Raw genomic sequence first — 27,760 nt, forward strand, 5'->3', positions numbered from 1 at the left:
CCTGTGGCTGCAAATAAACTTTAGCATTTCATGTTCCTTTTTCTGCATTATAAAAATAATAAAGGACATAAACCAATTAGGAGATTACCACTTACCAAAAATCTGAACAACGGTGCATTTTAATATGCAATAGTAAAAAACTCACCTCCTTCCTGGTCTGAAGGCTCTATGTTGTATCCATAGCCAATCATGGTGCGGATAGCCTCTCGCAGGCTGTCCCTGTTTGACTTCTTGGTCCGCTCATCCAGCAGCACGTAGGGAACCAGACGAGGGTTACGCTTGCTCTTCAAATCCTGTATAGAGATGAGGCCTTCAGGAGTTATATACATGCATTTGATTGAAATCTTTTCACAAACATCAGCATTTGTTTCCTCACCTTTGGACTATCAAGTTGATTCAGTGATGAAAATTGTGCTGTGATAACTTTGCTGTCAAAGCCATTAATTAAAAATAATTAGACAATTAGTGCTTTGGGGCTGTAGCTGCTCATCCAGTAGCAGTCTATTTTTCTGTGTCATTTCCACTAGAATTAATCCCTATGGGGCCATGGCACAATGATGTATGGATAATTAAGTACTATATAAGCAGTTCTGTATTCAATGACTAAACTTGGTTTATTATAGGTTCAGAACATGAATATCTGTCTATATTATTGCTCAAAAGTTTAAATGTAGACTGGAAAAGCAAGCTCTTGTAGTAGATGCACATGTAGACACGCTTATTATTATTATTATCTCCATTCATCTATTCCAGATCAATAAGATACATTATTATGTAAAACTGCTCCAGTTCAAATTGTGTAAATAAAAGAAATTAAAGTTGATAGTGTAATCATAAAAGGCCACATTATTTATTGACAGAAATTAAAACAAAGCAATGACATCATTATTTACAGTCACGTCAACAGTATGAAAACAGCTAAAGAAAATCTGCAGCTGTGTATTTGAGCAATTGTTGCTTTTAATAAAATTTGATAGTGCTCTGTACAGCATGTTCCACCCCTACAGAATATATCACTGTGGTTTTATCGCAATGAAATGTCAGACTCTCTAGCAGGTGCTCTACAAAGGTACACGTAGACATGACAAATAAATAAATGAGCGGTTTGGTAAGAAATACATCATTAAGAAAAGACTTGTAGAAAAATTAATCTGAATAATGAAACTGCATAAAATTCAAAATCTCAGCAAACCTGCTGAATGCCGTAAGTCCATCCCTGCTTGATGCGGTCTTTGGCCCAAACATTGTGTGCATTCTCTGCTAGTTTGTCCACCAGCAGCTCCTGGCCTGGTGTCAGTTTGATGTCAGACAGGTCCAGAGGGAATGGTTTATAGCTATTGGACATCATGTAGCTGGAAAGAGTGGAAGTGATGAGTATTTTTACCTCCGGTAAAGTCTGTAGGATTACAGAGTAAATCCACATGGAGTTTTTTGCTAATATTTACAGCTTAGCAGTACAGATTAACAATGATATATAAGTTTTGCTTTATCTGTCTGGAAATGCTTAGCATGATCTTTGTACATACATCTAAAATGAATGGTTACAACACATCATATGGACAAGTCAATATTTAAACAGCTGTCTCTGTTTCTAAAATCATGCAACTTACTTCTTGGGTAATTTAATTTTTTTGAGAGAGTCCTCTGCATTTGGATTCACTTGGACAATACGGCAACCTAGTGCTAGCAGGGTCCTATGAATATAAAAAAAAATAGAAGTTAGTCTGCAGATTTTACTCATTCATCACCCAAACATCACCGCTGATGAGAATGCATCTCATCACAGATAAAAGAAGTAGTCCGGATTTAATTCCTTGAGGAAAGATCCTTATCTACTGTACTAACCCCTAAGTGTAGTGCTTCAGTACCTTTCACTGCAGAAGATCAAAGTGGAAGAATATTATGTACATAATACCATTTAGGAAGTATTTTGGTAATTAACATGTAATGAACCAGAGCAAAACTGTCATTATCAAATATATTTGCATTTGGGGTTGCTAGCACTATAAAATGTCAGTGTGTAATCTCTAAAAGACACATATCTGCTCACATATCTGCTTAATGTATAAATATGTACCGGGTGTATTGACATATATTTAATAGCTGTTAAACTGTTATGCTTTTTGTCTCATTAAAACTACAAACTTCTCAATTTTGTTTTGATTTTTGTGAGAAAAACAATATACATTGTGAATTAGGAGGAAGATTTAAATGGATGTCTTTTATATTTTCTTACAGTTGCTGTGAGTTGCTGTAATCGACTTAAAAGTTCTCAAAGTAGTGAGATTACGGTGAAACATTTTTTTGCTATTTCTTTGAATATGCCTAACATTTTTGTGCCTAGACAGTTTCCGTTCAAAACCAAAAAAAAATTAACAATAAGAAAAATAATTCACCCATAAACCTAAACATACTTCAGTGTTTCTGTTGACATCTGCAGGTTGTAGTTCTTCTCTGTTTCTGGCAGCTTGGAGAAATCAACAAGGCAAGGATGCTGTCGTTTGTTATCATCTCTTATCTGTAAAAATGAAAACATGTCAGTCTGTGGGCATTTTCATCATTGTTGCTTATCAGTAACACCATCCTAATTTACAACAAATTACAGGTCTTTGGAAATAAATGCATGTGGAAACTACATCCTTGTAAGTCACTGTGAACTAACAAGAGGGTGGGCATGAGGTCTACGTTCAGAGTGCAACTGCTTGTGGTGATAAGACAGTTTTCTCTAGTGAACATGTTATGGAAGAGGAACAGGGGAGCATGTTTTCGTCAGGGAGAGAAATAGAAAGGCGTGTGGCTGGAATACTAAGCACTTTAATGCATCCCTTTATGCTTGACATTATGTCAAATAATCCCTTTGGCAATGCTGCCCATTGGAGGCAACATGACAATGGTGAGTATTTGGTAGGAAAACATGCAAGACTGTGCATAAATATGTAGCAGTGTTATTTATTTATATKTGTTCAAAAATATGAGCCAGTTCTATTTTAAACAATACCAAAAGTATGGAAATGTTTTCTTCTTCTGATTGTTCATCCTTTTGCTAAAAAAATATGTTAAGGTAAATTATGCATGAGAAGGTATCTCCATACTATCAAGCTAAATCAGAGAAATACTTTGTGGCTTTTGTTGCTGTTATCTTATTTTTAATATGTATACACTTGCTATTATGTTCACTACTCAGACCTAGTTAAAATTTACTATTTTATCGTCAAACCTACTATTTACACAAAATTGATGCGTTGACACTATAGAGGCATAAATCTAGTGTTGATTTGTTGCCTGGTGACTAAAATTTTATTTAGCCATTGATATTTTGTTGATTGTGTAAAAGTAAATCATATGTAAATTGAGTTTTGCATAATTGTACTTTTTGGCCATGGTTGACAACACTGAGTTGTGGTTGTTTCTCAACAGATAGCTGTGAAAACTGAAATCATGCTAACCACATCAGTGTTCCATGCAGAAGCTGGCATGACTGTAAGAATCAAAGTTAGCTATTTTCCACATCAGTTTGGCAAATAAAATGAAATCTGAAGAAGTCCAAAAGGTGTAAGAAGCTTCTAGCAAATAAATTATATTTATTTCCTTTTGCAGTTCTCAGTTAAGGTACTTCCTCAATTTAGAAATCACAAAGGCTCGTCTTTACTTGGTCAGATATTAGTGCCACTAATATATGATGTTAAAGAAGATTTTTAGAGATCTATTATGTTTTTGTTCTGAACAAAAACTGACATCTTGATTAACTGCACAGCTGTATAACACATTAACGTTCTAATGTGAACATTAAAGAACTAACATAATGCATGTGATTAGATTTTGTTATATTTAACAAACTAATTATTCCGTTTTTTGCAAAGGTAACCATTGTCAGCTCCAGTGTATAAAGTTGTGCAAATACTTGTATCTAACTGTGGCAGAAAAATGATGTTAGGTGGCATAAAATTAGTTTTCCACTTTGACAATGTAAAAACAGGTTGGCTTATCAGCTATTTTGAATTTTGAAACCATCCATCCTGCGTTTATATTTAAATAATTGTCTGAAGACTATCACAGGTTTGGTGTTTTGTTTGTTTGTTTGTTTTTTCTTTACAAAAAAAATAAATAAAAATGTTGTTGAAGCAAACCCAGACTTTATTTTTGGATTGTCAAACTGGTCAAACATTCAATTTTTTTTCCGTGAGTGAAACAATAATTCATGACTTTTACTAAAACACACAAAACAAAGCACCGACTTTACAATCTACAAACAAACTAGAATGAAGCGTCTAAATGAGAGGGATATGAAAAGCAATGGACATTAAAAACAATGAGTGATCTTTTTTCCACTTACCCTCTTTTAGGAGTGAACAGCAAATTATAGAAGAGAAAGCAAGATGATGTACAGGCATTTGTGATGTTATTGCTTCTTAAGACTAACGTTCCACTTTTTTTGTATTAAGAAAATATGCAGTACGGATGTTAATTTCTTGGCAAATGTGGCAAAAATGTATGGAGCATGCTTTTTATTTTTCTGTCAATGTGATGAACTTAAGAAAAGATTATGGCAGTACTTTCTTACCTTGCCATAAGTCCATCCCAATTCAATCTTATTCATACCCCACAGTTCGTGTATGTTTTCAGCCAGCTTGTCTCGAACTTTCTCCAAGTGAGGCGGCATGACAACCTGAGGCAGAGACATTACTTTTGAATGTGCCTTCATTTCATTTATTTCAGAGTTTTTACCTATGGTTTTTACTGTTCCTGCTAGAAAGCAAGTTTTCAAACAGATCCTGTGAGCTTACCTGGCTGGTCTCTACAGGAGTGGGAATGAAGGAGGCCTGTGAGGTGAACTGGGTGGTCCCAAGCAGATCCCGGACTCCCTCCACATCTCTTTTGTACTCTTTCACTGGCTCCACCTTCATCTTCTCTTTTGGCAACAAAGCCTCATAACATGGAGCATAGCTTGACGGTGGCAGGAACTTAAAGTCACCATGTCGGCCACCCAACAGGAAGCGAACCCTTAAAGAAAACAAACAAACAAAACAAAACAACGAAACAAATGCTCATCTATTGTTAATCTTCTATTAGGGGAAGATAACTGGAAGTGAATACTTAAATAAAAAGATGGCATCAAGCCCCCTGCCCCACCCCCTTCACACACACACAAAAGATAACATATCTTAAACCTCCTCAACCAGAGGCAGGCTGAACTCTGAAAGACAGTGAAGAGCTCCTCAAGGGGGTGCCCAAAAATAGCTTCTGGAGTACTAGAGATGACACAACCAAGTCTCACTCTGACTACAGTCCTCAATTATTGAGCACAAAGTTGTGACTTTCACTTCACCACACGTTTAAATCCATGAAGTCACACGTTCACTGGGTCAGTTCCAAGCACAGACTTGTAGGTGTGTTACCCATCTGGCGCTGTTCACGCTAGCATTGTACATTTGAAATAACTTTCCAACCAAGCCACACTAGTTGCAGCAACTGTGACTCTGCTGAGGTGTTAAGGAAGTCCAGGTTGCTTTAATAGTGGCCTTAAGTTCATTTGGATCATCATGTCTGGTGTCTCTGATCTTCCCCTGGATAATACGTCATAAAGTCCTCCAGAACATGGCATGACTCCCCCAAATCATCCCTGACTGTGAAAACTTCAAAACAGACCCCAAGCAGCTGGGATTCTGTTCCTCTCTACTTTTTCAGAAGACTTGGATGTTCGAAGGGAATGCAAAATTTATTTTCATCTTAAAAGAGGACAACTCGGTTCTATTAATATGTTTGGATACAACACTGTGTGAATAACCATGTTCTGTACAATGAGCTATTATGGCTTATCCTACTAATTTAAATTGACGACGACAGTCTGTACGAGAAATATCAACAGTTTTCCTCATGAATGGTCACAAAATAAACCTTGTGTAAATTTTTTGCTTTTTTAAATGTTTTTTTTCTGTGAAAATGAATTTTGGGTTTTCATTCACTGTAAACTATAGTCATCTAAAATCAACAGAAAAAGCATTTGAAATCTATCACTATATATCATAAATCTATGCAATGAGTAAGTTTTAACTTCTGAATTGAATTCCTGAAATTACTGAGATTCACCTGGACATTATGAAAAACAGTCAAAATCAAAGTCTGAACAACAATAAAACAAATTTAACTGGATTGTTTGTGGCTCCAAAAACTCAACTAGGTGCCAGTAATTGTGTAACTTGTTTTACACCTTGTAGAAGGTGCTGATTCAGATTATTCTATTAAACACAAGTGTTACCACAGTACCTATTTCATGCCTTTATTTCATTTATTTCAGAGTTTTTACCTATGGAGCTGTCAAAAGGACATAACAGCAATCTTTTGCGTAAAATTGCAGGTTTTGCAGGTAAAACACTAAGGTCTGTTTCAAAAAGCATAGATTCATCCAACTCAGAGCAGAGATGAAATAGACACTCACTTGACCCCTGCAGAGGAGCTGACGACGGGAAAAAAGAGTCCGTCTGTGTTAAAATTTTCAAACATGCCCTGGACCGGCTGTCCGTTTATCCTGAAGGAGATGCTGGGAGCTCCCAGGTCCAGACAACAGCTCACCACATCTTCCGAAGTCAGGATATGCTGGTTCAGAGACGCGACAGCCCGCGGGATGCGGCCTATTTGGGAGGTAAACACACGAGTGTGTGAACGTGGACCTGGTGAGACGTGCTGGCACAGAGCAGATCTTTCCAACAGACACAGGATGGAGCACATTTACACGCCTCAACACACAGTCTGGGCAAAGAAATCACTCCTGCAAAGTACTGACTGTCTGGATGTAACCTGGCTGACTCCCAGGAATACCATTCATCTTTGACTTGTTAGGTTATTACTGTCACTACCAAACACACACTTTCACAAATTTTCTTCCACTCACTCACCTGACCAAAGATGGAGCCCATCAAAGCCAAATGAGTAGAGGTCGTCACCAACTCCGTTGCCCCCCCAGCCCTCCCCTCCTCCAGGATAGGGTGCGTAACCTTTGGTGTTGGCCCAGCCCACTCTCAGGTGAGAGGGCTCACTGGTCACAAAGTGGTCCACCTGATCAATCATCAGTTCATAGTACCACTTCTTGTACTGAGCAGATCCCTCACTGACCCCCAAGAAGATGTTTGGTCTCATGCTGGAAATGAATTGAAACAAGAAATCATTAATGTGCATCAGACCATAAAAGATGTTGTCAGGACTGCACTGTAAATATGGAAATTTACCCTCAAGAAAGGTGCATACTGTGCAAAGAATAAGGGTAAATGACAGCAATATCACTTCAAGTATCTTTATTAAAAATGCAAATGCGATGTTTGTTTCTCAAAGTTAAGATTAAATGTTTTAAAAATGTATTACTACTATTCAACCCTGATTCGTGATACTGTTAGATTATTTTATATTATGATTCTACATCTCTTTGACAGTGTGCCCCATTAACCTGTTTGTCTTTCAGTCAAATACAGACCTAAAACCATTTTTATTGACATAACAGACATATCAGACATTTCACCAGGTAAAACCTGGTTATTTCAGAGTGGAACTCTTTTTATCTTTACAACTGCTATCATTGTCCAAAATATTCCTCAGAACTCCCATGTTGTCTATATCAAACCAAGGTGGTCTTCTATTCCCTTTTCTTAACCATGCTCTGTAAATCCAGGAGATGGTTGTGTGAAAAATCCAAGTTCTCCATCAGAACTCATATGGATACCTAAATGAATTTAGTTGCAGCCATGGGATTGGTTAATTCTCAATTTGAGTTAAAAACTAATGAGTTAGGAGTTCCTAATAAAGATTGGTGAGTGCATCCTATTAGACACAAATTTAAAATAAATTTCACTGCATTTAAAACTCAACTAAACTTTGCAGCAAAAACTGAAGAGAACAAAGAAGTAGCCTCCAGAAATAAAAAGAGTGAGAAGAACAAACAAAGAGGAAGAAGCACCGCTGACTGGAAATTAGGGAGAAATAGACAAAGATAAAACGCTAGAACATCTGTCAGCTTACAGTGACTGTGTGCAGGCGAACCCCTGCAGGCGAAAGGAAAGATGATATCTCCAACAACAAAAAAAAACCTGGGTAGCAGTAGTGATATGAAACAACATAGAAGAAAAAGAAGGGCCGACTAAATATTGTGGAGATCATGTAATTAAGCTTCCCTGAGAAACAAGCACACATTCGGATTCGCTCTTTAGCCAAGTTTACAAACGGCTTTGTCTCCTTGTAGCCTGGTGGGGACAATATGCTGGTACATTTTTTTTTTTCTTTTAGCAAAAACAACCTTTAGACACAGCTTGTTGACACTGTCATGATACTGTAAGGTTATGAGGATTTTGTTTGAGGGCTTTTCTGCCTGGATTTCTGTGTTCTGGCTTGTGATTTCGGACAAAAACAACAAGGATTGTAAAAAATCAGTTAGAAAGCCTCAAATTATCTAAAAATTATCTTAACTGCATACAGTAATTTCACAGCATCACAAGCTAGTCTAGGAACAGATCAGCTACATATCTAGAATGGCTTAACAGTGTCAGAAATGCATATTCCCTCACTTTACATTCCACATAATAATACTGAGCTGCTTTATGCAAACTGTAAATAATCTCTTAGCTTAAATGTGTGTGGGTCCAGTTATAGTGTAATGTTCTTTTCACTGGTTTCAGTTTGACATAAAACAATCCCTGAAGTACAGTATTTAAGAGGCATGATTTCATTGTGGTAAACGGATCATTTTCTCACCTCTGGACATCATTGACCAGTTGGGTTTGCAATAGCAGATCTCTTTTGGGCAGCAAGTAATCACAAATGAGGTTCTGATTGGTCCGAACAGCTACTCCATTGCACACACACAGCGAACAAAGCACATCCAAAATCTGAAGAATAAAGCAAGCCAGCAGGAAAGATTACAAGAAGTAATAAAGAACGTAATAGCTTCCCGGAAGTTGATTAAATGTTTACTTTATTTTTATTTTTTTCATATTAAGCATGTCAACATGAATCCATATTTTCCCACAAATGGCTAATGATCTGCGTTGCAGATCACTGTCCAAGTTGTTGCTCTGGGGACAGCCAGTTTCCATTAAACCATAGCATAATTACTGTGTGATGCTTCTTGGAGGTAAAAAAACAAACATATCTAATAATATTCACTTAACAATAGCACAGGATTAAATGGCCTAGGAGGCTCAGCCAAGGGTGACAGGCCACTTAATCACTGACCTTTTGCTTCTGCTTCCATCGAAAAATGATGCATTCAGGCAGATTTATGACCTGGGCCAGCCAGCTGTCTGCTCTTTGATTTTATTACAATGGTAAACAGTTTTATTTATGTCAGGAAGACATCGCAGCCTAACATCCCAGAAACCCTCTGCCAGGAGAGGAGTTTTATGCTGGTACAAGATATGTTCAGTCAATAAATAGCTGAAGAGGAGAAGATAAACACAGAGTTCCAGGGAAAACTTGTTTCCAATTAAATGTGAGTCGAGTTTACCCTTTAGGTAAGGATAACATGAAGAGGAACATGTATCATATAACCTACTATTTTGAGCTTGCTGTAAATATCCTTGCTACAAATTGCATGTTCTGTTTCAGGAAATTTTTTTAAATCCGTTTCAGTATTTCTTTTGTTTGTTTTAGTTCTAATGAGACAAAAAAGGAAGGAAAATAAACTTGTACATCAACTCTAAAACCAAGAGGCGTACGTATTTCACAGTGCAATAATGTCCCACACTAACACTGACTACTGCATGGCTGTTCAGAGCTTACCTTGTGGTTGCGTCCATGCTTGTAAAGCAGTGATATAATAGACTTAATGTGTCCTTTCTGAATGATATTGAGTGCCTCGGGGCTCTCAATTAGGATGCAGTGCAGAACTTCCAAGATGCCTGCATACCCACAAAAAGCATCAATTAGTTAACACCAGCAAAAGGGAAAGACAAAGCAGAGAACGCTTATCATAGAGACAGATTGCGTGATTCAACATGAAACACTGCTGGTACATATATATGACTATGTATAAAAGGCAAATACTGCCAAGAGTTCAAAGGCTCATTTAAAGAAAGGAATGTGTTTCAGTAGTCAAGTTGAAAAGCTTTTCTTTGACAGGAAGCACAGTACAGTAACGATGACGAACGATGAGTGTACCTGAAGAAGACTCCAGTCTTTCCAGCTTGCTCACAAGCCAGTCTAAATTGTTTGAGAACTGGGTACAGTTGTTCCGGTTTCCTCTGATCAATGCCGCTGTAAGTCACAAGAAATGTGGTTAAATTAAATGTTGCAGCACAGACCAACATGTTTGACTGGTGCATTTCAAAGCTTGCATGATTCCTTTTATAACAACATAACAAGGTCGTCCAAATGGGGACACCTTAAACTAATGCCAAAGCCAGTTATATCAGAGGTTCTGCTTCGACATTTTTATGCATATTAATTTCTGAAAGTGCCTAAAGTAGACAAAAGAGGTAGGACAAGGAGAATGCATCAACACTTGCTGACAGACAAACTCGCTTAATGAATGCCCTAGCAGCAAAAGACAGGGTCAAGGGATGCAGACACGCAGGGAAGAAAGGAAGAAGGCAACCCAAATCCAGTTAGCGCTGTGCTACATCAGGTGTGTGGAGGAGGGAACAAGGGAGAGAGACGTGGATGGAAGACTAATTTCAGCCAGGAGGTGAAATCAGTATAAATAAGAGCATGAAGGACATTCTTGAAGAGTAGAAGGGCTTCAGTTTGTCTGGACGAAAGATAAACTTTGCATAAGGTAGCAGACATGAGCAAATATAGACAGAGAGCAAAAATATGCAATACTCATGGTTTACTGAGATATGTCAGAGAAAGATTATAACAGCGTGTGTAAAAGAGGCTAAAAGTGATTGTTGGATAGGAGGGTTAATGACACTGGGTCATGTGGAGAACATGGCAAGAACAAACAAAACAGATAGCAGACAAGATAATGATGAAATGTGACATTCATTGACTAAAAGGTGCCAAGAGAGGACACAGTGGTTCTCTGTGTGGTGGGTGCCAAAGGTATAGCTAATCCGGACGCACACACAATAATCACACTTCCAACCATTTTTTCTCCCAATAACTCACATCTCGATAACAGTACATGCAAATTTATGTGTGTATGAGGGACGATTATGAGACTAGTTTATTACCCAGAAGCTCATAAAGCAAGTTGAGAATGTCTTTCCAGGCAGCTCCGGCCTCTGACCCAGCACACTCCCCAAAATGGGCCGCACTGTTGTAGACATTTAGCCGGTCAATGCAGTTGGAGACAAGGGTTAACATGCCCTAAAAAATACAGAAATCAGAGATGTCTTTACATCTAAAATTTATTGTGCTGCATTAAACAAGGGTCATATTACAAGACAGTCTAAAAGCATGGTGTTTAAATAATTAGTCAGCATTTATTTCTATCCAAACTGTTCTTCTAAATATGGATATTATGTGCAGTGATATAATGATAGATTAGTGGTATATTTCATAGCCCTAACGCAAAGGCCCAAACTATTGTCAATATTCAGTTGTAGAATAAGTGGCAGAGGTCACTGCTCAATACAATGCCCAAACTTGTGGCAATCAAGAAATACCTGAAGACTTCTTAAAATAAAAAATGATTAAATGATGGACATTCCTGAAGGTGACAGAAGCAAATAGATTAACCTATGCTATGTCTTTAATAGGAAAACACATTAAGACATAAACAAGTGCACTTGAGAGGGAGTAGTAAAGCTGCCCTTTGTGTAGGTCCATCCATAAATCCATGAATCTTCCTCTGCTTATCTGAATTGTTGTCACTAAAGAAATAGGTTTAGGAGGGAAATGAAGACAGTTCTCCTGCCAGTGACACTCCCCAGCTCAATCTGGAGGATGTAAATGGGATCACAGGTCAAAAAAGGGTATAGTGTCCCTCCAGCCGGGTTTGAGCTCCAACCAGAGGGATGTGCCAAGAAAATCCTCAAATCAGTAGCAGCTCTACTCTGAAGCACCCTAAGGAGGTAACGTAAGGCAAGGTAAGGTAATTTTATTTATATAGCACATTTTCAGCAACAAGGCAATTCAAAGTGCTTTACAGGAGTTAAAAGGAGATACAAACAAAATAACAAACCAAAGGAAAGAAAACAGAGGAGAGAAAACTAATCTAGTGTTGTTCTAAAGTATCTAAACTAAGTGCTCCTGTTCAGGGTTGTTAAGTATCTAATTCCATTTCTAAATAGTGAGTTCTCTACAGTTTCTGATAAAATAAGCTAAAGAGTGACTGATCTAATTCCTTTTCTGGGTTAAAGTGAGTACTCCACAATTCTAACTTTGTTCTAAAACCTTTTCTGGGTTAAAAGTAATATAAACTAAGCAGTGACTGCTCCCGTTAAGTATTTCTGGATTCCAAGTTTGTAGTTATTCTAATTCTAATTCTGATTCCATTTCTGGGCTGTATAATATTGATCTAAATAGTGCATACTCCACAATTTCTGATATTACTAATAAACTAAAATAAATGAGGAAAGCTCATTTCATCTACAAGATGCTCTTTGGGTCATAATCCACATCATGACCTGAGGTGAGGGTCCTGATGTGAAAGGACCAATAAACCAGGGTTCAACTCACCATGACGAAAATCTATGCATCTTCTGCTCCATTCTACTATCATTTGTGAAGAAGTCACCAACTCAACTTGAGGTAGAGACTGACTGAACATAGAGGGAGTAGTTCACCTTTTTCTAGTTGGGATTCAAGGCCATAGACTTGGAGGAGCTGCTTTTCACTAAGTCATGAACCATCCCAGTTCTTGCTGAAGGTCACAGCCTAAAAGTTTTCAGCAAAACTCACAAAAAGCAAACAAAAACAAACTGATTTATAATTAAAAAGGATCTCGGATAACCTTTTCAGGAAGGACCAGCAGCCAGTTTGCTGATGATATCTTTTTTAAGTGGTGCTACAAAATTCAGGGAGGATTCAGACAGGTCTGTCTGCCAACTCATGCAACCAAATACTTGACAGCAATCTGATAATCTTTTATTGTACTGTTTTCTTCCAAATGTAGTTAAGTGACCTCTGAATTCTACACTGTTAAATATCAAGACATTTCATATCCAAGACAACCGTTCATTAAYTAATTATTGAGCTTTATTTGTAAAAGCTGATGCCAAATTTTTATTAGAGTCGCTGTCATAGATGCAGCTCTCTCTCCCCTCACATGTCACAGTGATTTATGCCACATAAGAACGCCTACAGTGATCTCATATGCAAAATGGAGGGCGTTAAAAAGACAAAATGAAAATTTCAAATGATTTATAACACTAGCAAAAATCATGAGTCCGCTTTTTTTCACTGACAAATTAACCTTCAGAAGGCAATACATCAGGAACGACACAGAGGATTTCCATTTATCATATCATACCAAAGAAAAAGAAAGACAATTGAGACCTCATGGCAATATTTTAGGATTTTGAATTTAACTGCTTAGCATCAAATCTCTTTAAGATTTGATCACTGAAATTATTGTTGCAGAACAAATAGCGTTTGGATGTCTGAGGTGAAACGGCTAGTCACTATACCACCTGACATACTGTGTAATTGATAAAAGTAATTTAGGCTGTGGAAGCTTAGCAGCTTCAGTGCGCTCATGTTCGCTCCGGGGAAAACTTATAGCACTGAAACTGCTGACACCTTCACTTCCTGTGCCTCCAAATACATAACAGCAATGAAACACGCCTCAATTGATCTGACCTCTGACACTTCTCACAGGTTTCCTTCCATTCTCAGCTTACCCAAACATGCTGTCAAATTTAAGCAATCACATAACTCATAATTTCTCTTCCACAGCTTTTTATGCAGAGCTGAACATTAACCGATTTTCAGGAAAGTTCCTAAGTAAGAGGTCAGAAACCTTTATAATCCAGTGAAATAAAATTTGTCAATAGCCACAAGAGCTACATTTCACTTAAGATAACTTATAGTTTTTTTTCTTTTTTTAACAAAACCATGAAGTCTACGAAATGTGTTTTTTTTTACTAAGAACAGACATTTTGTTGTTATATTTTGATTTAGAAAAAAAATAAAGAAAAAAAACCTTTCCATAAAAGAAAATGGAATAGTTTTCCATATTTTCATAAATATGGAAATTAAAGGGAAAAAAAAAAAAAAAAAAAAAAAAAAAAAAAAACTCTTGCACCATGCATGTCATCCTCTGGCAGAAATTACATGAAGATCCGCCTAAAACTAATTTCAAGATGATTTATGGGTTCTTTGTCATTTGTGGCCAAAACGTTTAAAAGCGCCTGAAAGTAGGTGAACCAGAATAGTAAAACTAAAAAGGTGTAATGTACAAAAAAAATTGATCACTATTTAAAATGCTCATCTATTAGGGCTATATAAATAAATCAATTGAGCGATATATATCGATATTTTCCGCCCTCGGATTTTTTATCCGCGAGTATCGATCCGTTAAACCATAGTGTCCATAGCCTTATAGCTCTTTTTAACGTCTAGTTTGTAGCAGCAAGACTCCGCCTCCCTCAGTCTCACTTTCAACTTGAGCTTAAAGTGCACATTATAAACTACACACCAGTTTTTAAATTGTGTTAATAGGCCAAGTATAACCGAAGTTATGCTAAAATAGTAAACCATATTTTTCCAAATGTCAGAGAAATATCAAAAGCGCCGCCATTCCCCGGCTTTTCCGATTATGTTAGAGGGAATGAGCTCCCAAGCGTACAAAACGAAACGAAACATTAGATTCCTGTGTTTTTGGAAATGTAAAACCTTCAAAAAATAACGATGGGCTGTATTTTGTTGCTGAGAAACGAAGTAAAGTTGCGCAAGTAACCGTGAAAGAGAAGCGGAACGGAGGAGAGGCGCGAACGGAGCAGCTGCAAAAGCAGTGAGATCGCGAAATTAATGCAAATTTCGACTGGTAGCATTCACTTCGTAATTAGTTTTTAGCTTAGCGGTTTCTGTTCTGCATATAAAGGATTACCTGAAGAATGAACATCCGAAGCGGACGCGCAGCATGCAGCGGCACTGTGTTTTGAGCAGCAAGACGAAGAGGAAAACCCCCCAGCCGGAATCCGCGGCGCAGTGAGGATTTCCATGATAACAATGGCTGATCGATCATTCTTATTAGCAACAGACAAAGAGTATCAGAGACTGAGAGTACTATGAGATCCTGGCAGTCTGAGAGGCAGCTACTCAGAGATCCAAGCAGAGGAATAGCGGCGCGGCGTAGCTGCAGGGAGTCGATCACTACKGGGTRAGGCGGAGCCACTACTTTAGCAGTTAGAAGAAAGCAGCTTACAGCCACGGCTAACTCCGGGAGCCAAGGTAGAAAAGCCTTTTTCCCCATAGTCCAAAAGACTTTTTTTACTCCAAAATGCAGCCACAGTGTCCAAAAGAAAAAACATAAGTGCAATCATTAGCATATTGAGAGTATGCAGAGGCTGATTATCTCCCCACTATGCTCCTGGATTACCGTTTAAACTTTTGAGTTTTATGTCAAATCTACATGAATCAAATGACAGAAACTAATTCTCTCACTGCATCTTTGATTCATTTTGTCCAGCTGCAGACTGTTAGACGGTCCAATCAGAGTCAGGTATTGTGTAGGTGGTGCTTTTAATCARTTTTCAGTTAACTAAATTCAAGTCTATGGAACACAAAATGTCACTAAAATCACTCTGTCCTTCTAAAATCTTTCAGAAAATCGTAAAAATGCACTGAATCGCAGAGAATTGTAACGCCCAACAAATATCGTGATACATATTGTATCGTGACCAGAATATCATATCGTGAAATTATTGTATCGCTACACCCCTATGATCTATATTAACGAGGTACAAAAAAAAATCGACATCGAGTTTTCTGACAGAGATCTGTGCCTTAGAGTCATTTTGGAAAAGAATAAGCTCAAAGTCTGCAGCCACTTTATAGACTATGTCTAGTCATCATTTTTAAACCAAATAACCTTAAGTCAGATTATCTTTGTAAAGTAGATTTCAATTTGAATGGACTTTATCTGGTTAGATTAATATTAAATAAAACAATATAACATTTTTAAGGCAACTGAACCATAAAACATGTGTTGTTCAAAAGGTGTATGAGATATGGCAGTTTGATCAGTTTGGTACAAGAGGTTTTGCAGCTATAAGCAATTTCTGAACAGCTGGATGCAATTTAAAAAACACAAACAACTGAGATCATTTTGAGCCAATACTGATATATAGGAGCAGTGGCAATGATTACGATGACATTTCTCAAAAAACAAATTTACTGAATGACTCATCCAATGGATTCGGTTGTCAATGAGCATCTGCTGTGAGTAAAGCTAATTATTTTTCTAGGTTTGCTGCAGTGGTTTTAATACAGAGGTGCAGCCTCTCCTTAAGTGCTTCATTAATGTTTAACAGAGTTCAGGATCATTTTTAATGACCAAATTGCATTATTTTTCAGACTTTATTTAGTTAAGTTCCTTGAATTTAGAGCATATATTCATGTTGACGCAAGTTTTTAAAGCATGTTGATGCTTTAAAAACAAACCTGCATTGATGGATTGATGGGTGAATAGATCAAACCTAAGGTTATTGCTTTATTTGGAACTTAAAAAGTATCTATCTACAATAGCAACCTGACTGCATCATAAGTAGGTATGTTTTGGGTGTTGGAGCACTCACAGGGGCCGCATTGGTTTGATGTTTTGTTTTGATGAAGGCTTCAATGGTAGAGACAAGACATGCTTCTGTTATTAAGTAATATTCCATTATGCATTTTCACAGCCTTCTGTGATGGTATAACTCACTTCTTGTTTGAAGAGGTTCTGTCTGTTCTTGAGTGAACGCAGCTTTATCTGCCTCTCCTCATGCTCCAGCTCAACATCAGGGAGTTGGAAATAGGTGATGAGGTCATTCAGTGTTTGGAGCACCTCCTCGACAGGCAAGGCTACAAGGGTCCTGTTCTTAACGCTGAGGCAATCAAGGTCTCTGCGGCAGATAGACAGAAGCAAGACACATAATTACAACAATTCCCACTGAGAATTACGATCATTTATTGCTTTACAATTGCCCAATGAATCATAAAGGCAATAAAAGTACACCTATCGGGTAGCTGTGCGGATGTAAGGACAGGCAGCGATGACTAGCAGTGTTTAACCCACAAGTTCATTCATGTTGAATAACTGATTTCCGCTGACCTGCTAAAAATAGATTCTGTCGTATGCGTGGGAGGGATGAAAGGGGGGAGATGTATGTGTCATAGCTGCAGGAGGGAGGCTGACACCTCCTCACATGTTGACACGACAGGGACCCAGAGGGATGTCGTGGTCTGCGATAACAAATTAAAAATAGAGTCCAGTCGTAGTGGTCCTTTCTCAAAGCTGGCCTCCGTCCCTGCTGAAATAGTTGCCATTTACAAGCACCAGGCAGGTCCAGTGAGCAAGCTGCCTGTAGGATGGGCTTCTCACTCAGTCAAAACTCACAGGCCTAGAGCGTGGCTTTCCACTGGTGACATCACAACGTGTGAATGTGTGAAAGACTGGGTGGCTTTGAGAGATCAATGTTCTGGCTTCAGCTATAATCTCTGTAAAATGGTGCCACAAGGGAGTGAGCTGTATTGTCTTATTAGTTGTGCTCCTTCATCATCAGCAAGTGTTTAAGTTACCTGAATGTTTTTTTCGGGGTTTTTTTTAGGTAACTGTCTCAAGAGATCTCTAATTTGTTTTAAGTGGATAATTTGGTTTAATGGGTAATTTGCACATCCACAACCTTCCTCGCATAGGTGAGCAATGTTTTGCATACCTGATGAATCGGTTAAAGAGCAGTGTTGTGTTGCGGATGATTCTTGCGGCTCGAGACTCTTCGTGTTGACAGCGCTGCAGGGTTAACCCATCGTCCATGTGACCCTCAGAGTGAAGACAAGCCTTAAGGGAAAAACAGATGATTGGAAGATTCAAGAGAAAGATTTGAGTATCCTCAGCCAGCATTAAAAGACACTGACAAGAACATAGCTTAAAACAAGAGGTGGTCCGATTGCACAAGCATTACTGACTGCACACTGCTTTGTTAAGCTAGTCTAAACCATATATTTTCTCTACATTTTGTCACATTACAACAGACTTCAAAGCATTTTAAAAGGATTTTAGGTGAGAAGCAAAGCAGTGTTTTTAGGAAAAACGTTTTACCAAGCGTAGAGTGCATTTGTGCCAGACCTCTTTACTCTAACACCCCTAAATAACATTCACTGCAATCAAATGAGAGATTTATAGCGGTGTTAGATTATAACACAATTTTCAAAACGTATAATAATTTTGTTAGGAGCAAAACCAAAGAAAAAGTTTTCAGATTTAATAGGACTAGAATAAAATCCAATAACCAATCATCCTATTCACTGAGCTCATTATACCTGGACTAATCATCCACTCCAAGGAATCTTGTTTATCATTTATGTTTGTTTATGTTTATGCTTGTGTATGTCAATGCTCACTCTTCTCTTGAGGGGACCCAGTCGAGTTGATTTGACATCAGGCGCCTGATAGGACAGCCACAGACCTGTTGCTACATGCATGATGAAGCAGAGTGAGTCTCCATATTTGATCTCTGCCACCCCCATGCCCTCAATGTCCCGCTTGGGGCTCTGCTCCAGCTTCTCCTGTGCAGGTTCAGGAGGGAATGAAGAAAGCCGTCATGTGAAATAAGAATTACATAAAAATACAACAAGCAAATCAAATCAAACAGCCACATAACTCTACTACATATGCGCTTAATGGTTCAAACAATCAGTCTGAGGAGCTGATCTGCTGCATGATCTCATTGGAGTTATATTCAGGGAAAACATTATTGAAACACTCTCTAATTTCTAAGGTAGTTTTGTTGCATTAGAGAGAATATCAACCACAAAATCTCTCACGTCTTAGGTACAGACATGATTTGTTAGAACCCAGTAATACAAATCAAAGAACACAACGCAGGGTCCATATTTGTTGTGGTAGGTTTATGAAATTGTGCCTCTATGTGCATGTACTTACCTTTGATGCTCTAAAGCAGAAAGCTGTAGAAATGGTGTCCGACCTCTCCCGGTCCTGCAGCACCAACCCCCTGTCCTCAGTCAAGGCCAGGTAGTGACCTGTTGTCAGGTGACGTAGTCGAAACGGTTGCCCCCAGCGGATGTGGCTTCCACTCCAACTGCAAATGACAGAGAAATGCATGAGAACTGGTGACATTGCTGACGAGTTCATACAGATGATATTTATTAACATTTTGCAGCACTACAACCTCAAACAATAATGAAATTGTTGTGAATTTTGGTTGACAGATGAACACAAAGTGGCTCACAGTGCAAAGTAGAAAGAAATTGATACAAAATGTTTTACAAACAAATTTGAAAATGTGGTAGTTATGGTATGACTTTTGGATTTACCTCATTCATCCTGATAATCCTAAATGAATTCTAGTGCAACCAGCTGTTTTCAGAACTCCCCTAATTAGTAAACACAAGTGACTTGTGCTATTTATTTTCAGTAAAATGAAGAACTCAGACGTTTATTAGAAAGCATTACTGAACAAACAGTATCATGACGGCCAGGCAAAGCACAGCTTTAATTAAATAAGCTTGGAATCCTGCAGGGATCTACAGCTCAGGTAGGAGAATGTAATGACAAGACTTCCTTCAAACATCCCAAAAAACATCTCCAAATTTTGTCCATTGCTTTCTTTACCTGTTGCAGAAAAACAATAAGTTAAACAGGGTCAGAATTAAAAAAAAGGGATAATTTGTGACAGGAAATTAGATTTGTTGTAAAATGTTAAGGAAAACGCTGGGATTACAGAGACAGAAAAAGCCATACAAAATTGCAGACAGAAAGGGGAGGAAACTACAAACCGATGTAAGACAAATACATTTAAAGAAACACAGAAGATGGAGAAAGACATGAGGGAATTATTTCCAACCTGATTCGTAGTGGTTCCAACCTCCACAAGGACCTCGCCTTTGCACCTGCTTTGCCCGTCTCATAGTTGACTATCCTGGGAAAGCCAGACAAGCAGAAATGTTGGTTTGACTGTGGATGCCACCGTCAAGGTCATTCATCCTAGCTCTGAAGAATCTCACCTCTTGTGCAACCCTCATTCATCACCCTGATTTCTAGAGATGTCTGGCTCAAACACATAAACACACACCACCACATGGGGTGCATTCACTCTTTTTGACACTGGGACGCCATCCTTCAAACAGAGACACGTGTGCCCTGATAACCCACAGCGACACTGTCTATCAGCGATATATGGGTGACTGAGCTCAAAGATAAAAGAAAACACTCATCACCCTGCGGTGTCGGCTCGCAGTGGGTTTGATCTGGCTCGAAAACATAAAATGTGTCTTAAAGAAAAGCTGCTTCCGCTAAATTTCAAGGACAACACTCGGAGAAAAGCCAAAGCTTAAAATGAATTATCCAATACCGCCTCCATGTTTGCCATGCTCTGTTCTAAAAATAGACACTGTGTGTGTCTGTGTGTCCAATAGGGAGAAGCACATCTCCCAGCACCTTGTTGAGTGTGTGCATGGGCCATGTCTGTAGTTATGACCCACTTCATGTCCTGCTGGTTTTTTTTTTTTTTATTCAACCTTTCTTCTTTCTGTTTTAATTCTGCCATCTTTTGCTCTTGCAGATGTCAAAGTGTCCATGCTGGTCAGAGAGATTTTAATAAAGTGTGATGAAAGCAAAGGCAAGAGCTAACTCTGAGCTCATGTGTTGTGTTTTGTCAGTGTTTCACACCTCTGCTGTTCTTCACTCTGGTCTGATCCTGGGATGCTCACCACCTCGTCATGACCGTGGAATAGACGCATCACATGGCCACCCAACAGGTAGCCTATTCAAGATAGAGGAGCAGAAGGGGACTTAAAAAATGGTATTTGCTGCTGCTAGCCTGCTATAGAATGATGGTATGAATTAAAAGAACACTTTTATAGAGCCTTTCAAAAGTATTAATACCCCTTAAACAATATCCCATTTTCTCATGGTACAACCACACACTAAGGGCATTTCACATGGATTTTGTGAGACAGACCAAGACATTCCAGTACATGATTATGAAGTGAAAAGATTTTTTTACAAGGTCTGTAGAGTGGTGAATACTCTCTGAGGAAACACTTGGTAAAACTCTACCAGCTTCCTACAAATGAGACGGAAATTTTTGCCAATTCTTATTTCCAAAAGAGCTTAATTTCAATCAAATTACACGAAGAAGTCAAGTAACTATAAGTTGCTATTTTCTTAAAAACCTGTTTTTTCCTGTATCGACAGGGTCGACTTGACCGTCTCTGGTCTGATCCTGGGATGCTCACCACCTCGTCATGACCGTGGAATAGACGCATCGCATGGCCACCCAACAGGTAGCCTATTCAAGCGAAGCTGGATTTAAAAATTATAGCATCATATTTTAACAGTCTTTTCCAGCTGTTAGTACTGACTAAATAAACAGAAAATTTTGATTATATTATGTTATTAAACTTATAGACATAGGCTATTTATAATATATAAAACAGAAACCTCTTAGGTTTATGAATTGAAAAAATTATACGTTCAACGGTAAATCCTCCATGAAGATGGCCGCAAACATACTTGCTACTCCGTGTCAAAGTGGACAGAAACCGTAACATGGCAATCTGCTGTCACAGCAGTCTACAATCAGTGACAGCGCCTCCGCTTTTCTGTCTTCATTACATCTTGGCCTTTGTCGCACTCTCACATCAGTTATTTTGGATTGAGAAGTTGACGTTGCTCCACGGCAGAATGAACGATGTTAAGGTGTTTTTTTTCCTGTTCTATGATCCCTCCGCCATCTTTGTTTCTGTACCGCAAAAACTTGTTCCGCTTAAGCATGACCAGCGCCCTCTGCTGGATTGCGGCTACAACACTAAAAGAAGGTATAAACTGAGGCTATTAAAGATTAGAATTAATTAGTTAATCGTAAATTGATGGGTTATTATTTCGTGTGATCAGAATAAAGTTGAAACATAAGTATGCCATGATTTTCAGGTGTTTTTTTTTGTAATCATTTTGGAACACCATTTATATTTTCGCAAAACTTTTGGTTTGTGTATCATAAGAAATACCAGTAAAGTACATTGAATTGTAAAGTGGTAATCTGACAATATTTGAACTATTTCAAGGGGTATGAATATTTCTGCAAGACACAGTTCAATTATATAGCATTTACATGAGACAGGGCAGAAAATGTTAACTTATCTGCATTTTTTTGTTTCAAGTAAATCTGAATTTTAAAGACAACCTGTTTCAGATTAACCTAGTAGTTATTATGTTCTGAGAATAACTTGATGAGTAGAACATGAAAAGTCTCTACCTTCTTCTATGTTGCTGCCAGAACAGATGGGGTGGACATTCCACAGAGTCTGCATGAAGGAAGCATCCACCTGGATGTTGCCATTGGAGATGGATAAGTGCTGCAGGAGACACCACATGGAGGACTTAATCATTCATGCACGCTAAAAAGATTTTAAATCCACACTCTCTTCAATATTAATGGAACAAAAACAGTGACTCAGATTCGGATGATGCCATATGTTTAGCACAGTTAAATTGAACTCACAAAATTAATCATAATTCTGAACAAATAACACTTTATAATTGAAGTACTGACAAAATCATAAAGCTGACTAACAGACATTTTCTACTTTTGGACATTGTTGCTTCCAGGAGGATATTAATAATTACATAAATGTCTTAAGCAAAGTCTTTAAAAAATATACATTTTGAGACATCTGTGTCCTTATAATCCTTGCTCCCTGAAGTGCCTTCACAGCCCTTGGGCATTTCCTGTCTCCATATATTATAATATGCTTGACAGCTGGGACAGATGACCAGATTGACGTTGGTGACTGTAAGGCGACAGAGGTCTTCTGTCTCTGAGCATGCCACAGTTGGGGGGTGCAAATGTTGCCTGGAAGCGGTCAACGATTTTCATAAATCACAGGAAACATGTTTTCTGGGTAAAGAACAGTGATACAGTAAGGCTGGACACATTTTAAAAGAAGCCCTTAGGTGGTTTCAGAGGTACAAAAACCCCAAAATCATCAATGGTGGGGGKGGAAGTATGACAAAGATGAAACCAGAAGAGGCTAATTTAAAATTTGTTATGTCTAACAAAATCATAATCCTTTAAACTGCACACTATAGATAAAAATTCCCTTATTGTAGTCTAAGCAAAATTGTAATTTTACTACTTCGGGGGAAAGATTCCAGTAGGAAGGCATGTGCCAAATGGACTGGGATTAAGCTGACATTAGAGTAAGATGAGTCTGTACTTTTTGCATAGACCTAATGAACACAAATTCAGGCGAATGAGCTCAGAGTCTTTAAGGTTTAGATGACAAACTTTACACTTACAAGGTATCTCTCTGACGACACACTGACAAGGATGAGGTCATCACCGATGCGCACTTTCTCTCCTTCTGACCTCTGTTTTGAAGCAGGATGGATCGTCCACCAGCAGGCTTCACCTACAACACCAAACAGTTTTGAATCATAACTAATTAAATTCCATTAATATATCCATTTCTATATCTTCATAATCCATGTAGAAGCTCAGAGAGGAAATTGATGCCTGTCCAGACGTTGGATGAAAGGCAAGTTACACCTTGGACAGGTCACCATTCTTCTACATGGCAACAGAGAGAAATTTTACACATACATGGGGAGAATACACACAGATATGTGCAGAAAAGGCTCCGCTAGGATTCACACCCAGGACCATTTGCCTTGAAACATGTCAAAAATTTATTTAAATTTCTCATTTTTATCCTTGTTTATTCCATGCATTTCCATAACTTGTGCATAGCTTTAATCGCTAATAAAGCTTTCAAGCCTACTTTATTTGCCAAGTGGGTAGAGTAGTTGTTTTGCAGCCAAAAGTTGCAGGTTTGATCCGAGCCTTCTAATGCCACATGTTAATGTACCTCTGAGCAATGGCATCCCCAAGTCGCCTCTCAGTCTGCACACTGGTGTTTGAATGATTGTGAGTGTGATTGGGTGAAAATGGTTCTAGCATAAAGAGCTTTGAGTGGTGGTATGACTAGAAAAGTGATGTATAAATTCATTCTATTTACCATTTGAAATGAATAATGAGTGAAGCAAAGAAATATTTTCTTATTAGTTATTCATTGGTGTAAACTTAATCTAATGGAAAGACAATAAATCCTGAAGAAATATGACGTTGTGTGAAGTCACATTTGCTTCCAGTACAAATATCTCAATATATAAAACTATATTCAATGCTGGTCTCATATCTTCTAAATACTGCAGTTCTTAACGCTAGATCTGCAGACTAATGTTTTACAAAAAACAAAGCTCAGATTCAGCCACAAAGTTCTGATCAGTGCACTTGAAGTGCTGACGAGGTTTTATTGTGCTTTTGTTGTAAAAGTCTCTAATAAAAACAGCAGATAATTATGGATAAATACAAGATTGTTTTGAACTACTCTACATTCTGCTCAGGCATTGTGTCATTGCTAACAGTGCAACATGATCACAGCCAGCAGAAAGGGGGACTACTAAACATGTGAGTGCCATTGGCAACAATCTTTTAATGTCATATTGGAACAACTGCTCATTAAAATACTGCACAGCGCAGAATGAACAGCAGCAGCAGGGGGAAAATGTTTGCAAGTATCATGATATCACAACAAGACCTTCAAATATGCAGCCTAGATGTAATCATTGCTGACAACAGAGGCCCACTTTGAGTCTACAGCGTTCCCCGGGGAATAATAACTGAAATATAAAAAAGTAGTTGCACAACTGAGTCATGAGCAAATAAGGAGGGAAAGATAAAGAGGTGGGCACTGAGACACCAGAGAGAAAATTACAGTGAAGTCACCAGACAAAGATAAAAACAAAGAGAGTGAGGGAACAGCAGAGGTGGAAGTAAAAGTTCAAAAGAGGAGGATGAAAGGAAACCTGCTGTAAAGCTTTCGTTTTACCTGTTGAATCCTCCTGCAGGCCGACATCAAAAGACAGCTTATCTGTCTGGGACCTTGATGTCTTCAAACAGGCCAAGTACTGGTGGTCAACACACATGTTAAGTCACAAAATATATTGTGTCAAAGAAGTAATATTTAACAAAGAACTATTCTTGATAATAAAACTTTAATGCTTTGCTCAAATATTTGTGTGGTGATTGGTCTCTGACCATAGAGCTGAAGGAATGCCTCAAGAGGATGGCGTGTCCATAAAGCAGAGTCTTGTGTCCTCCGCTGTGTGCCGCCTGTACACATCATTCAAAAACACAAACGCAAAACACAGTTCAGAACAACCTCCAACCAAAGCGACCCTTATGGGTTTTGTTTTGTTTTTTTCCTACAGTTGCTTTCATCTTCATCTGACCTCTGACATTGGTTGTTGACCTCAGCAAAGCTCTTCTCTCAAGCATGACCTCAGGCAGGGGGAACATATCTCACAGGGAAGTGTGTGTGATATCCCATCTCACCAATGAAGACATGCAATCTGACGCGCCCACAAGAAGATGGTGCTACTGGCTCCTGTATCCACACGCAAACCGGATACGGGCTCATCTTTCCCGACTACAGACTCGTGGGAAGGATGCACGTCTTTAGTCGGCCGTTGATGCAATGTCAGTGTTAGCAAGGGAGGTTAGCACCATAGTTTTTGGTGTTGTAGGAGGGGGGAAGTAGAATCTCTACTGGGAGAGATGCAAAAGGGATAAAGAGGAGGTTTTGTTGGGGTTTTTTTGGCCAGCAACCTCTATGTTACTCACCTTCCTTATGAGCCTCTAGGAAGCATTAAGGTAAGAAAGAGTGCCATTGTTAAAAGGGATTTGTTGTTCAGCTTCGGCTTATTGCGTTTGTTAAGTACAGTGAGTTGCGCAATTATTCATGCATCTTGAAATTTCCAGATCTTACCACATTAAAAACACAAACTCTAGTTTGTCTTGTTGAGATTTTATGAAAACGTTCACAGAAAGTAGTGCTGCTAGTAGAATTTTAGTTTCTCTCCAACACTTAGGATGACAAAAGTATTCACTCTACCGCTTCAGCCGCAGCTTGATTTGTGTTTGTTCCCAAAGTATTTTTCCACCCCTGCTGGAATTTAGAGAGATTTTAGAGAAGCTAGGAGGGATCACATATAAGGATGTAGCTCTTCCCTCGGTTCAAGATTCTTTGTCAGCATTCTAATCAAAGATTTACAATGCTACTGGTCCAAACCAGAATGTTAGCTCCTAGACCTCTCGTGAGAAGGTGTGACATCTCACAGTTCTTCTCTAGTGTAACAGATTTTTTTTTTTTTTTTTTAAATTAGACCAGACTCTGATCTTGTAAGTTGCTGTCCTCATTCTTGCAAGAATTGATAAAGGACTGTTAGAGTGAAAATTAACAATCTCTACTTGGTAACTAACAGTAACAGTTAAGTTTTTCAAATAAAAAAAAACTGAACACATAACTTGTGCTGGTATTTACAACTTCTTATGATGATACCTCTAAAGAAAGTCATGAGAAAACCTGTTACTTTGGAAAACAAACATTGCACATCTGTCTCAACACAAAATCCACAGAGTAAAACATGGCAGTACCATGCTGTGAGAATGCTTTTCTTCAACAGGGAAAAGGAAGCTGGACGGAGTTGATGGAAGGATGAATGGAGATAAATACAGGAAAACAGTTTGGTACAGGGCCTGGGATGTAGGGTTAGTTTTCAGCAAGAATTCTGTGCAACCAGACAGAAATCGCTATTCTCAGCAGCATGAAGGGAACTGGACATGCATAAAAGCAACAGAAAACCTGCTCAGGATACAATTGACAGAAATCAAATACTTTTATCTGGTGCCCCTACTCCCCTTTCTATCGTCATCCTGGGCAATTGCCCATAAGACAGTGGTGCAGAGGTGAAACCATGCAACCTGTGTACAGAGGCCTCAGTCCCCTATACAGCTGGCAAAGGTTTGAGTCATGGCCTGTTGACCTTTGCTGATTGTCTTCCCCCTCTCTTACAAGCCGCTATCCATTATCCACTCACTATCAAATAAAGGCCACCAGAGCCAGGAAAATAAAAAATAAAATAAAATCAAGAAACAGCTACTGCTGGTAGAGAAATAGCTGCAACTGGAGCAAAATGCAGTTTTACAATGTATTGACGGAGTAGATTAATCCAAGTGCACAACACATCTTTCTTATTTTTATTTTAAATCTAAATCATTTTCCTTCCACTTCACAACTATGTTCTATTTGTCAGTGTTGGTCTATCACATAAAATCCATATAGAATACATTGAAGTTTCTACATGTAACATGGCAAAATGAGAAAAAGGGTTATGAATAATTTTGCAAGCACTGTTTCTGGTCTTCAACTTATTTTAAAGTAAAAGGAATAAAGGGGGAAAAAAGCTGACTTGTTTTGCCAGTTTACAAAACACAGTCTTTGTCATGACATCAAGAAATTGTTTTTGTAAAAATGGTAGAAAAAAAGCCATATTTCACTATAATATGTAAAAATTAACCCAAGCAAATACACATCTGTTAAAAACGACTACAGTGACATTCTGCAAATTAATGCTCCCCGAACATTTGACTGCTAACTCTGTAACACGGCTGCCTTAGCTCCAATATGTTTTGTTTTTCCCCCTTCTCTTTCTTCTTCTCATCTCCACCTGCCTTGACTCGCTACTGGGAAAATAGTCCGCCTGTGACTTGATGCAGTTGTGCTACGCAGACTGCAGCACTGGTTTCCAGGCTACCTTTGTTCTGCT

The 27,760-nt window shown here is 38.4% G+C and overlaps 1 protein-coding gene across 12 annotated transcripts in view; it reads right to left on the bottom strand.

The window, feature by feature from the left end:
* The window catches only part of LOC103458525 (ryanodine receptor 3), a 108,824-nt gene that overhangs the window by 54,709 nt on the left and 26,355 nt on the right, over positions 1-27,760 (bottom strand). For 5 of the 12 annotated variants that reach the window (XM_017302486.1, XM_017302487.1, XM_008399402.2 and 2 more), the window contains 24 exons: positions 25,776-25,790; positions 25,191-25,265; positions 24,982-25,060; positions 23,390-23,502; positions 22,347-22,446; positions 20,759-20,852; positions 19,935-20,009; positions 19,013-19,169; positions 18,472-18,636; positions 17,787-17,908; positions 16,793-16,973; positions 11,157-11,292; positions 10,141-10,236; positions 9,763-9,881; positions 8,737-8,870; positions 6,894-7,135; positions 6,437-6,629; positions 4,785-5,001; positions 4,562-4,666; positions 4,334-4,336; positions 2,415-2,518; positions 1,611-1,694; positions 1,193-1,352; positions 146-293 (listed from right to left, as the gene is read on the bottom strand). In XM_017302486.1, coding sequence (XP_017157975.1) covers positions 146-293; positions 1,193-1,352; positions 1,611-1,694; positions 2,415-2,518; positions 4,334-4,336; positions 4,562-4,666; positions 4,785-5,001; positions 6,437-6,629; positions 6,894-7,135; positions 8,737-8,870; positions 9,763-9,881; positions 10,141-10,236; positions 11,157-11,292; positions 16,793-16,973; positions 17,787-17,908; positions 18,472-18,636; positions 19,013-19,169; positions 19,935-20,009; positions 20,759-20,852; positions 22,347-22,446; positions 23,390-23,502; positions 24,982-25,060; positions 25,191-25,265; positions 25,776-25,790 — 2,917 coding nt within the window. Of the gene's footprint in view, positions 1-145; positions 294-1,192; positions 1,397-1,610; positions 1,695-2,414; positions 2,519-4,333; positions 4,337-4,561; positions 4,667-4,784; positions 5,002-6,436; positions 6,630-6,893; positions 7,136-8,736; positions 8,871-9,762; positions 9,882-10,140; positions 10,237-11,156; positions 11,293-16,792; positions 16,974-17,786; positions 17,909-18,471; positions 18,637-19,012; positions 19,170-19,934; positions 20,010-20,758; positions 20,853-21,264; positions 21,395-21,604; positions 21,812-22,346; positions 22,447-23,389; positions 23,503-24,981; positions 25,061-25,190; positions 25,266-25,775; positions 25,791-27,760 lie in introns of those variants that run through there. The other 7 variants (XM_008399415.2, XM_017302485.1, XM_008399413.2 and 4 more) reach the window with 5 other exon arrangements.

This window comes from Poecilia reticulata, linkage group LG22, assembly GCF_000633615.1.
Source record: "Poecilia reticulata strain Guanapo linkage group LG22, Guppy_female_1.0+MT, whole genome shotgun sequence".
Lineage (NCBI taxonomy): Eukaryota > Metazoa > Chordata > Actinopteri > Cyprinodontiformes > Poeciliidae > Poecilia > Poecilia reticulata.